Here is an 11,322-nt window from a genome sequence, read left to right as displayed (position 1 = left end):
CTCTGCCGGTTTGTTGTGTGAAGGAACACGGGGCTGTTGGGGTGAAAAATGAAGCTTTTGGTTGTGCAACGACTCGCACAGGTCCGAACGGGGTAGCTAAGAGTGCTGGCTTTTTAAACCAGAAGAAAACGACTACTGCAAATTATTTATTGTTTGAAGAAATCTATATTTTTAGTTGTTGTTGTGGCTTCTACTTGTTGTTTTTTACTTTGTCATCTAAAAGTGAGATTTAAGACGTGCACTTTGTGGGAATGCCTGTCCTGTGCTGTGACACGTCGCAGAAACCTATGCATGAGGTCTGTGATTAAAGGGCTACATTGTACACAGTTTTTTTGTTGGTTTTTTTGTTCTTTTTTTGCAAACGGCAAAATTTTGATGCACTTTTTTTTTCTTTTATGATTATAAACCAGATTTATATCTAAATATGTTCTGATCCGCATGCCTTGATGTTTATGATTCGTTTTCGTCACGCCGTCTGTCCAAGTCAGACGTGATTGCAGTATGAGATCATAAAAACGGGCAGCTCTGATTGGCTGTCGCTGCTGAGACAATCTAATTGATGTTTTGGGGATTTTGTGAAGATTGCAGTGGAATTAAGACGTAATGGGCCTTTTAAAGGCTCACAGTTGAGGTCATAGTTCACTGGTGGAGGATGTTTTTCACACATTTCTCAGCTCAGTCTTTGACTCTGAGGCTGGGGTTGTTTGCCTTTTGCATGAAAGCGATCAACTTTTCATGATGCATCTCTGGAAATAAATAAAAGTATAAATTCTAATAAAATCTGTTTTTGTTTTTAATTAAAGTTTGCATAACTGGCTTTAAAATGACCACGGATTATTTTATTACAAATGTAATCCACAAGATTTGGATTATTTTTATTATTTATGATAACCTTCCAACTAGTTTCTGGGTTTTCTGTATCAACTTTTCAAACTGAAATTTCCTCGTTTTTACTAGAAAAGCTTCAAGCAAATTTGAGACTCATTAGAAAATTTCTGAGCTTGAGAAGTTAAACATTTGCAAGAAAAAAATAATTTGAGATTATTAGAAATTTGAGGGAATTTTTTTTTACTTTTACTTTTGCAACATAACATGCAAGATACAAAAGTAAAAAGAAAAAAGTCAATTTTGAAACTCTGAAATTTCCAACATTTTTTCATTCAAATGTTTTATTTTTCTAGCTTTTTCAAGCTTCACTTCATATCCTGCTTTTAATGCATTTACAGCCCTTAAGAAATTAGATTTTCATGTTTCCTAGGTGTTAGTTGAAATCTTCATTTGGGTTTTAATTAGGTATTTTTTTCTAAAATATTTCTGATTAATCTAAGTTTTTTTTTTCTAATAAATATTTGGCTTTTCAATCAGACATTTTCTGACAAGTCTCAAGATATTGAGCTTTTTTCTAGTAAACTTTTGACTTTTCAAGTTCAGAAATTTCCAAGTTTCTTTTTTTCTAAAACATTTTTAATTTGGAAAATTTCTTGAAAATTTGACTTTGTAAGCTCAGAAATTAATTTTTTTTAATTTGTTTTTTAGATTAATCTCTTCTGCATAAGTTTGCTTCTTTTTTTCCTATCTACACCGACCGTAAAATACGCTGTTGTAAATTTAAGTATTGAAAATGTTTGCTAGTTGTCTTTAGCAACATTTGCAGTATTTCTTGCCGTTTCTCTCAAAGGTTTTCCAAATCTCCAAAAATGTACTTATCATTGTCTTAAGTCAACATTTGTTTGATTTAATGTAGGTCTGAGAAAAAACCCAAACAAATCTGTAAAAAGGATTTGACAACACTGTAGGTAACAATTTGCAAACATACCACACTTAATATCTGCAGTGATTTTATTTATCTATATATTGACATGTTAAAAATACTTTTTTTCATACATTTCCTATGTTCCCGTTATTCTGTAGTTAAAGCTCAGAGTATAACAGTGTAAAATCTACATATCATGACGCTACAGATCCCTTAAATCTACAAAATAAATAGGAGTATAATCAGGGTAAAAAACATATTTGTGTCTATCTGAGCAGAGTTTCTAGCCGGCTGCTTTGAAGAGTAATGGGTGTCGTTTGGTGTACAATGAGGCAAGTGTGAGAAGTCACACCATGCTCACTTTAACGTCTATTTTAGTACACTGATATAATAAAACATCACATGGACTGAGCTGCAACCTGCACACCATGGAGGAACTGATTACTTTCAATTACAAGACATGTGCTAATTACTGCTAGCGCTGACATACGGCTGCAAATGTTGGCTTTAGTCCATAATATTAGGCTGCAACCCAAAGCCTTGTGGGTTTAATAGGGGGATCCAATTATAATGTGTCTGAGAAAACCAAACAACTGTGGAATGTGAGGACGGAGTATGAAACATCTCTGACGAAACAATTCAGAGCAGTGTGTGACAATTAAACGCTCATTAAAGCCCAACAAGGAGTGTCACTGTTTCACATCTTCGGTTCTGCTCCGTTGACGCTGCAACAATTGTTTTTTTCTTTTTAACACAGCAGTCCCAGCCAGCAGGGGGCGCTCTCAGACATATTCCTTGTTGCTGCTTGGAGGGCTGGAGCGAGAGCCGGGCATGTTTGGGTACCTGGATACCTGCTTCTTCCTGGGACAGGAGGCGGCCAGCATGGCGCCGCCCAGAACATCGAGGAGGGCGCCGCCCCAAGCGATGAAGATGGCCGCTCCGAATTCAAACCTGGGAAGACGGGCATTATATTAAAGCTAAAATAATCGGTTTTTAGTTTGTCTGTTGTATTTTTATTTCTTTTAAAGAAAACCAATGTTTCAAAAATTCACATTTTCTGTTTTTATATTTACTTTTGGGTCGCAACTGCTTAAAGAAAAACACCCAGCCATTTTCTGGAAACTAGTTAATGTTTTATGGTGTCTTGAAAATGAGCCATTTCAAAAACCTTCCCATTGTAAAGTCACATAGCGGCGTTACCTAGCAACCTAAGCCAAACCCAGCCTGTTACCTAGCAACCTAAAAACCAAACCTAACCCGTTACCTAGCAACCTAAAAATCAAACCCAGCCCGTTACCTAGCAACCCAAGCTGAGTTCCAGCACATTTGCTCTGTTAATGTTTTTGAAAGAGGTATGGTTGTATACTTATGCATCTGTTTGCAGCCATTTTCATACGCTAGTGTAAGTGATGAGATGGGGGGCGTGGCCAGCAACAGTTAATTTGGATTTAAAGTGACAAGACGCCCTAAAACAGAACTGAGCAAATCAAGCTAACAACTCCAAATTAAGCTAACATCATCAATGTACAGATAACAAACTAATAGCTACTTGGAGTGTCTAACATTCACTCTGAAGCTAACACAAACAGCCCCATGAGCATTTTTTCCAATATGTAAAGGTTTGAAATACTGTTTTATAATTACCTACGTTAACTGGTCATGATACTTTTGAGCTCTGGTGCACAGAGTTTAGCGACATGCATGTAGTTTAGTAGAGAAAATGCTGACAATGGAAACAAGTTTTAGTTTTTTGAGACAACTGAACATAACTCAAACTGAGTTACTATATGTCTTCATTCTTACCATTTCTCAAAAATTAAGTTATTCCACAAAACCCTATTCTAGAACTTTGCCAAAAAAAAAACAGCTCCTGAGTGATATGTAAAATGTTGCAATAACTAATTAAAGCAACAAACACAAAGGATTGGTTTTACAATCATACAAAATACAGTGAAATATTTAGCTTGTCTTACTTGGTGTTGACCGGAGTATAGGGGTTGTAGAAAGCTCTGATGACGTTGTGAGCAAACCAAGAACACGCCACAATGGCACAGAGGCCTGCAGAGACGGAGTCAACAGGAAAGATCAACCGTTTCATCAACACATCAAAATTCAACAGGATAGAAACTATTTTTATCCCTTTTAACAGCAGCCCCTTCTGACTCCAACACAATTGGCTGTCAGTGAAGTCTTCAAAGCCCTTTGGACATCAGATGTTAGAATCAGAGCCAGCAAAGCTGAACTCATTCAGTCCAATGACCGCCAGAGGGCAAATGAGTGGGAAGAAAGAGCTTTGGACTTTGGGTTAAACCTTCCCCAAGGTTCACTTACGGGCAACAGCAAAACTGAGTACATCTTTGATTCACACCAGTCCGGTTTAGTCCAGTTTGTTTGCCTAGAAAGTCTGAAATGTTTGGGGAGTTGTGAACGTGCAATCAAACTCTGATGCGGACCAAACAACTAAACTCTGGTTTCAGGTCTGAAACAAAAGTTCACCTTTTGGTACGCTTTGAATGTATATGTGAATGCCAAGTGGACTGGGAACCGCTCCAGGAGCAGGAAGTGAACAACAGTGCAGGGCATGCTGGGTTAATAAAGTGACCCTGCATGCCAAAACAAAACAAACAAGCTAATTTAGCGCTAGCATGAGAAATGACTTTTGATCTTCAACCAAAAATAAAAGACAAATCCTGCAACCGCTAAAATCTGATGTTACTCCATTTTTGCGTACGTTTCATAAAGAAGGACGTTCCTCTCAGTGTCTTCTTCAGAGGTTTTCATGTTATTTGCTTCAGTGCAGCGCCACCACAGGTGAGGAGGGGAACATATTTTTCAAAGCGTTTGTTTCAATTGACACAATGGAGAGTGAAAGAGAACTACTCGAGCTAAACATGTATCAAGTGTTGTAATTTTGATTCTCCAATTGAACCAAGTCCAGTTGAGAAAAAACAACTGATACAACTGATTCTTTTGCAAAGAAATGCATGTAAATGTATGTAAATCTGCAAAATGTTGGGAATGCACATTTACATCTTAAAGTAACCCTATTAGCTCAAGCTAACATCAACAGTTTGGAGCGTTTTCATCCTCACCTCCTATCAGAAGAATAATTCCTCCTATCATGGCAATGCGAGACTTGCGTAGTTTGTCACTTCCTCCACAGGTGGTGCACTTCATTCCCATGCAGGCCACGCCCAGACCCGCCACGGACACGATGATGCCGACTATCATCAAGGCGCGGGTCGCCTGGAGCGAACCTGGGGAAGGAAACAAAGCAAAGATGGTAAGATAGCTGATTGTTCCCAGAATAAAGGAATATACGTTTTACCGCCTTTACAGATAAAACAAGAAAAAGGAGGAGTAAATTCATGAAAAAAAAATACTCAGGAAATATTTTTGATTAATGTCAGAAATTATTGAGAAGAAAATTGGAAATATCTGAGTTTCAGAAGTGGACTTATCTAAAAACATCTGAGTTTCTGAGTTTTTTTCTGGCAAAATTTAGATGTTCAAGCTCAGAAATTTCCAAGTTTTTTGCTACAAAATTTCCTAGAAAAACTACAATTTTGAGATTAATCTCAAAAGTTTTTAAGAAAAAAAACTTGGAAATTTCTGTTTCAAAATTTGAACATTTTGACTTTTGAAACTTTTTCCTTTTTTCTCTCTCAAATTTTCCAAATTTTTTCTAGAAATTTTTTTAAAATGGAAAAGTCTAAAACTTTGCTAGAAAAAACTCACAATATTTAATGTTATGTTGAGTTCAAAAGTCAAATAATTTTCAACTTAGGAATTTAAATTTTTTTTCTAGAAAATTTCTGAAATTGAAGTCAAACATTTTCTAATTTTTTTTTTTTAATTTTCCAGAAATCAGAAATGTCCAAAATCTGAAAATGTTTGACTTTTGAAATTCAGAAATTTAAAAGAAAAAAATTCTAGAAAATCTGGGACAAACTCCACCAATAGACTCAATATTTGAATTTTTTGACAGAAATTTACTCCGTTTTTTTATTTTTCTTTCTATAGCAGCCAGAATACACCATTATAAATATGCAACTCCTGTTCAGGAAGGTTAGAAAATATCAAAAAAACACAAAAGTGGAAAAAGAAACATAAAAAAACAGGGACTGAGGCTCTATCTGAGTGTCTAAAGGTTGTAAATTAACTTCCTGTTACTGGCGGGGCAGCCATGGGAGACTCATGAACACGCTAACAGTGAGAAACAACACATTTTTTTCACTTGAACTGAATCCAAATGGTAAAACCTTTCGTCAGCCTGTAAACCTTTCACAGGGTGAGGCCCCTCTTTGTCCAAATCCTGCCTCTGTCCACCTAGAACCAGTCTGTGCCAGCCGAGGCCATCCCTGCCCTCCCCAAACAGACCAAAACCGCCCAGCAGGGAGCGAGGGAGACTCGATATAACATGTAAATCAGAGGGAAATGGAAACAATAGGCAGGATTATGCATCTTACTTCTGATAAAATCACATTCTTGTTTCTAAATTGACCTTCAAAGTACAGGAGAAATCCACCGAGAAGCTTTCACTCGTCAGGAGTATAAAAGTTAGGAAAGGGCTGAACAACTGTGGATTCCTGTTATCAGTTAAAACTTGAATGTTTCACCATTTTACAAACGTCTGAGTTTTTCCCCTGACTGGAATATCAAAGAATAATCCAGAAATCACCAAGTTTCCAGCCTAGAAACTGGAAACTTCTCCCATAAATTTCAACACAAACCATCGATCCAACCTTTCTATATTTATGTTAAGTTATTGAGACTGACAATACAAGTAAATGTATTTTTAGTGATTTCAGCGCAGATAAATTAAAAGATTTTAACAATTTATCATCTAATTTAAGATTTAAAGGGGCACCATTTTGTATTTTCCAAGCAAATAATGCTATTCGTTGGACTATAAATTAATAACAATAACAATATATGTTACAAAATACACTTGATCAATGTCAATAGTTAATAGATTTCTCAACAATTTCACTGAACTTTGATAAAGAACCACACAGCTAAGCTAGGCTGGTAGAATCAACTAGCTGACTCACTCCTTGGTTACCTAGCAACCCACCCACTCCTTGGTTACCTAGCAACGACCTGGTGAGTAACTGCCACGCAAGCAGTTTAAAGTTTCTTAACTGTTTAAAAAACAACAACAACAACGGCGTGGAGTGAAAACTGTGGATAAAGCAGGAAACGTCACGCTGTCAGTATGGCAGTATTTCAGATGAATCAATATTTATCAATATCGACTGATATAAACATTGTAATATTGGGATTTGTCACCATGTTCTGACAGTTTATTATGAGACAAATAATCTGTGAAAAGATCAACAACTTACAGTTACAGGAAAACCGTTTATCCATCATGCTAACTAGAATCAGCATTCTCAACAGGTTAAGCTAGCTGTAGCGTACCAGACACCAGATTGTGATTGGTAGCTCTAAGACCCGCCTCCTGGCTCTGATTGGTTATTTCTAGTTAGCACTAGGAGAAGGCGGAGAACCTGCATTTTTTTCACAGATTATCTCTGTCTCATATTATACAGTCACAAAATGCTGACAGTTTCAAAAAAAATATGTAAAATCTAAAAGTTAAGTACCGCAGTTTTAAAGGCTGTAGAAATATCAGTATTCTTTCAGCCCTGAAGACGGATTTTACGAGCCACACTTGGCTTGTGACAACAGCTTGTTGACAAAAGGGTGAAACTAAGAGGTTTGTGTTGAATGTAACACAACCAGCCTTCCTGTCACCGCCCGTCCTGAGAATCACGCTGAGGGGTCAGAGGTACGAGACGGAGAGGAAGAGAAAACAGCACATTGTTCGCTGCAAAAACACAAAACACTACCAACTGCTTTAAAGTGCAAACATCTCAGTACACGTGAAATAAGGTCAAACTAACCTACAAGCATTTTTTCAGTAAGTTTTAAGTAAATAATCCCTTAACATTGATTTTAAAAGGTGATTGTTCCATTGGCAGATTATAACAAAACATTTTTTTATGTTATAAGTAAAATAATCTGCCTATGTTGAATCCTTAATCAACATTAAGGAGTCAAAGAAATTACTCAACTAAGAGTAAAAATGCATTTGGTTAAAATACTTAAAAGTCTGAGTAACTGATCAAATTTTCAATCATTTAATATGTAAATATTACATCGTCAGATGGATCAAAATATAAAGTTAAGTGGAAATGTTAGTATTTTAAGGACTAAAATGACAATATTTCATGTAAGTAACAAAAAAATAAATAAAAATCAGGCAAAAGAACATTTTTCAAAATCAGTTTCTTTCAATAAAAATCTTATGAAACTTTAACAAAAACTGCAGGTGTGTCTGTCTGGTAAATGTTTGTTTAAAACGTGTTTGTTTTTCATTCATTGGGTAGAAAATCCAGAAATTTTACTCAAATAAGAGAAGATAGACTTCATAATAAAATTATTCAAGTAAAACTAAAAAAAAAAAAAAAAAGATACAGCGTAGTAAAAATGTTCCTAAAACTAAAGTTTTAAAAAAAGTTACTCAAGTAAATGTAATACCAACTCTGGTTGAATTATTTTAATTTTGGTCTTATATTTTAGCATTGAGTCATTTCTCCACTTTTACTTGAGTAAAACCGTGTTTTAAGTGTCGCTATACTCTTAACTTCGCGCATGTTTTCGGCTCGTCTTACTGTCCAGCTGCAGGATGGAGTCGTATATTTTGCACTGCAGCTGTCCGGTGCTCTGGAAGGCGCAGGACATCCACAGCCCCTGGTACATGGCCACGGCCGTGATGATGTTGTCCCCGATGTAGGCGGACATCTTCCACTGAGGCAGGACGGTTCCCACGATCAGCCCCACGATGCCCACCAGAGACAGGAAGAAGCCCAGCAGCTGGATCCCGGAGTTCGCCATGATTCAGTCAAACGAGGTTCTGTCCGAAAAGGTTGGAAATATCAAACTTTCCGCAGCTCTGTGAGGCTCAGTGACAGGATAATAACCTGCATGCAGCGCAGATGGAGGTGAGGAGAGGAGGGTGGGGACCACGGAGGGGTGATGGTGATGGTGGGAGTGATGCTTCCCACTCTGTCCTGGTTGTCAAACCGCAGGAATTATTTAGGAAAACGATAAGAAAAAAGTTTTACAGTTTGGTTCAACTTGTATCAGATTTAACAGAAGTAGATAAAAAAACAAACAGGCTCAACATTCAGGAGTTACTACAACATATAGAAGCAGAAAAAAAAGGAGATGGAGATTTCTACCAAAAATTATTAGACATTTTCCATAAAAAAAAAAACAACAACAAACAAACATGGAAATAAAAAAATTGTCGGAAAAAATTCAGAAATGTTGAGACTGACATCAGAAATTTCTAAATAAATAATCAGAAATTTTGAGATTGAGCTAAAAACTAAAAAAAAGAGGAAAATTTCTGGTTGAAAAGTTGGAAAAAACAAGGACATTTAAGCATGAAATGTTGAAAAATTGCTTAAAAAATAATTTTAAAAAACATTATTCAAAAGAGAAAAAAAATTGACTTTTGAAATTCAGAAAATGTCCAAAAGTCTAATATGTTTTACTTTTAAAGCTCAACTACGTTTTTTAATATATAATTTCTGAGATGAATTTCAAAATTTCATTTTTTATTTATTTTTTAGCAATTTTTCATACTCTAAAATCTCACAAGTTTTTCCTAGAAAACTTTTTAGATTAATCTAAAAACTTCTGATGTTTTTTCTCTAGCAAAATTGTGACTTTTTAAGATCAGAAATATCTTATTTCTAGATTAATCTCAACATTTGCCAGAAGAAACCTGAATTTTTTTTCTAGATAAAAACTCAGAACAGGCGACAGGCGACAGGCTTGGCTTATGGGGTACAACTTAACACATTTCAAAGTCTTTTTTCCAAGAAGATTTCTGAGATTAATCTAAACATTTCTGAGTGTTTTCCCATCAAAGTTTTATCTTCTCAAACTCAGAAATTTCGATGTTTACTCTGGAAAATTTCTGAGATTCATCTTAAAAATATGCAAGAAAAAACTGCAAATTGTTGAGATTAATCTTGAAAATTTTCTAGAAAATCTTGACAATTTCTGAATTTCAAAAGTTGAAAACCTGAAACAAGTTAAGTTTAGTCTGATTTAACTTCAGACAGCGAGCAAAAGAGGTGTACATGTTTTTTTGTTAGGCGTATGAAAATATTTGCTTTCAACTGTAATTCTGAAAGTCAGAATTCTTTTTTTTTTTTTTTACTTTTTTGGCCCTAATTATCTTCCGTAGATGCTACAACGACTCGTTTAACTGTTTATAATTAAAAAATGGCTTAAATGCAGCCTTAAAAAGGTCATACCCCGGTTAATGGTATTATTTTGACTAATTGTTCTCAGAGTTTGGTTCCTGCATATCCAGGATTTGCAGGAACCATATCCTGGATATGGTTCCTGCATATCCGGAACCTGCATATCCAGGAATGGAATATGTCTGTCTTGTTCTGATCCTTCAGTTTCTCATGTTCTTGTGTTTCCAGCCTCTCTTGTCACTATGGCTCTCCTCCTTTCAGCTGCTGAAGCAACAAATACCCCATTGTTGCAGCGAGGAATTAATCTGCTTCTCATTGAAACAAACGATAAAGACGAAGGTTTCTACATTTTTTAAATATTTGGATTAGAGAAAGTAAGGACATTTTGTACATAAAGAAAATCTAGAGGTCAGGAACATAATGGGTGAGGAAGAGGAGCAGGAAAATCCCAGTCCTTCCAGTGCTGTTACTACTGGAAACCTGATTTATATGAGGTCCGAATCCAAAGAAACCCCCCCACCACGCATTTCCAGTCATCTCTACCCTTTTCCCACTTCTTTAAAGCGTAAACACACATTCATCTTGGTGGTTTCGCCGTCGCACAATGCTCAGAAGGAGCCAAAGAGGAAAAAAACGTCTAAATCAGCCTCAACAGCATTCCTAAAGGGGCTCTGCCTCCTCTTTCTGAGGCCTCCTGTGGGTCTGAGCTGAGCAGTACAGTACAAAGACAACGGCTGAAGAAGTCCTTTAAGTGGAAGTCACTGAGGCATCAGCGATAAAACACTTTTCTCCTGAAAAGGCTCTGTGGGGGTGTGAATGAGGGCGGCGGCGCCTGTCCCCTTCATGCTCCCCGTCTGCTGCACAATACTGAGAAATGGTGTTCCTGGTCTTGTGGCTTCATTCTTCTGGTCTGTCGTCGCTTCACTGGGCGTCAGGATGGAGCGTAAGAAAAGCAAGATTAAAAAAACAAACGCCAGCAGCAATAAAACGTAACTAACCCCTAAATAAATATATATTTAGGGCTCTATTTCTGTGTTTGCTGAGCTGCAGTGCTGTTGCCATAACAACCGAGAAATTTTTTTTAACCCTTTTGATCCTTTGAGGATTTTTTTTCCAATTTATTTTTTTATTTTCTTAAGGCATATAAAAAAGGTAGGAAAATTTTTTTTTTGTAAAAATCTTTTTTATTTTTTCATGCGATCAATTGTAATTTTCTTCAAATACAAAGTTATATGAAAAATACATCAGTAGTGTTGTTCTTCAGGCGTTATCTGATGTCAC

At 36.3% G+C, this 11,322-nt stretch overlaps 1 protein-coding gene across 2 annotated transcripts; it reads right to left on the bottom strand.

The window, feature by feature from the left end:
* Positions 1–1,821: 1,821 nt before the first annotated feature.
* On the bottom strand, positions 1,822–9,087 carry cldn7a (claudin 7a). Of its 2 annotated transcripts, XM_008435597.3 has the most exons (5): positions 8,743–9,087; positions 8,434–8,675; positions 4,846–5,010; positions 3,727–3,811; positions 1,822–2,704 (listed from the first exon to the last, which is right to left on the bottom strand). In XM_008435597.3, the coding sequence occupies exons 2-5, from the start codon at positions 8,654–8,656 to the stop codon at positions 2,536–2,538; spliced, it is 642 nt and encodes a 213-aa protein (XP_008433819.1). In that variant the 5' UTR covers positions 8,657–8,675; positions 8,743–9,087; the 3' UTR covers positions 1,822–2,535. The 2 variants fall into 2 exon arrangements, with proteins under 2 accessions (XP_008433819.1, XP_008433818.1); XM_008435596.3 differs by having other exon boundaries at positions 8,434–9,082.
* Positions 9,088–11,322: the final 2,235 nt, after the last annotated feature.

This window comes from Poecilia reticulata, chromosome 18 (genome assembly GCF_904066995.2).
Source record: "Poecilia reticulata chromosome 18, P_reticulata-male-v2, whole genome shotgun sequence".
In the NCBI taxonomy this organism is placed as follows: domain Eukaryota; kingdom Metazoa; phylum Chordata; class Actinopteri; order Cyprinodontiformes; family Poeciliidae; genus Poecilia; species Poecilia reticulata.
Note: the sequence above shows the minus strand (reverse complement) of the source record. Positions and strands in the feature narration are given on the sequence as shown.

Coding starts and splice junctions, on each gene's coding strand:
- cldn7a (XM_008435597.3), bottom strand. CDS start 8,656: ATGGCGAACTCCGGGATCCAGCTGCTGGGCTTCTTCCTGTCTCTGGTG. Junction 3,812..4,845: donor AATTATTCTTCTGATAGGAG/GTGAGGATGAAA, acceptor CCGTCTCTGCAG/GCCTCTGTGCCATTGTGGCG. Junction 2,705..3,726: donor TATACTCCGGTCAACACCAA/GTAAGACAAGCT, acceptor CCGTCTTCCCAG/GTTTGAATTCGGAGCGGCCA.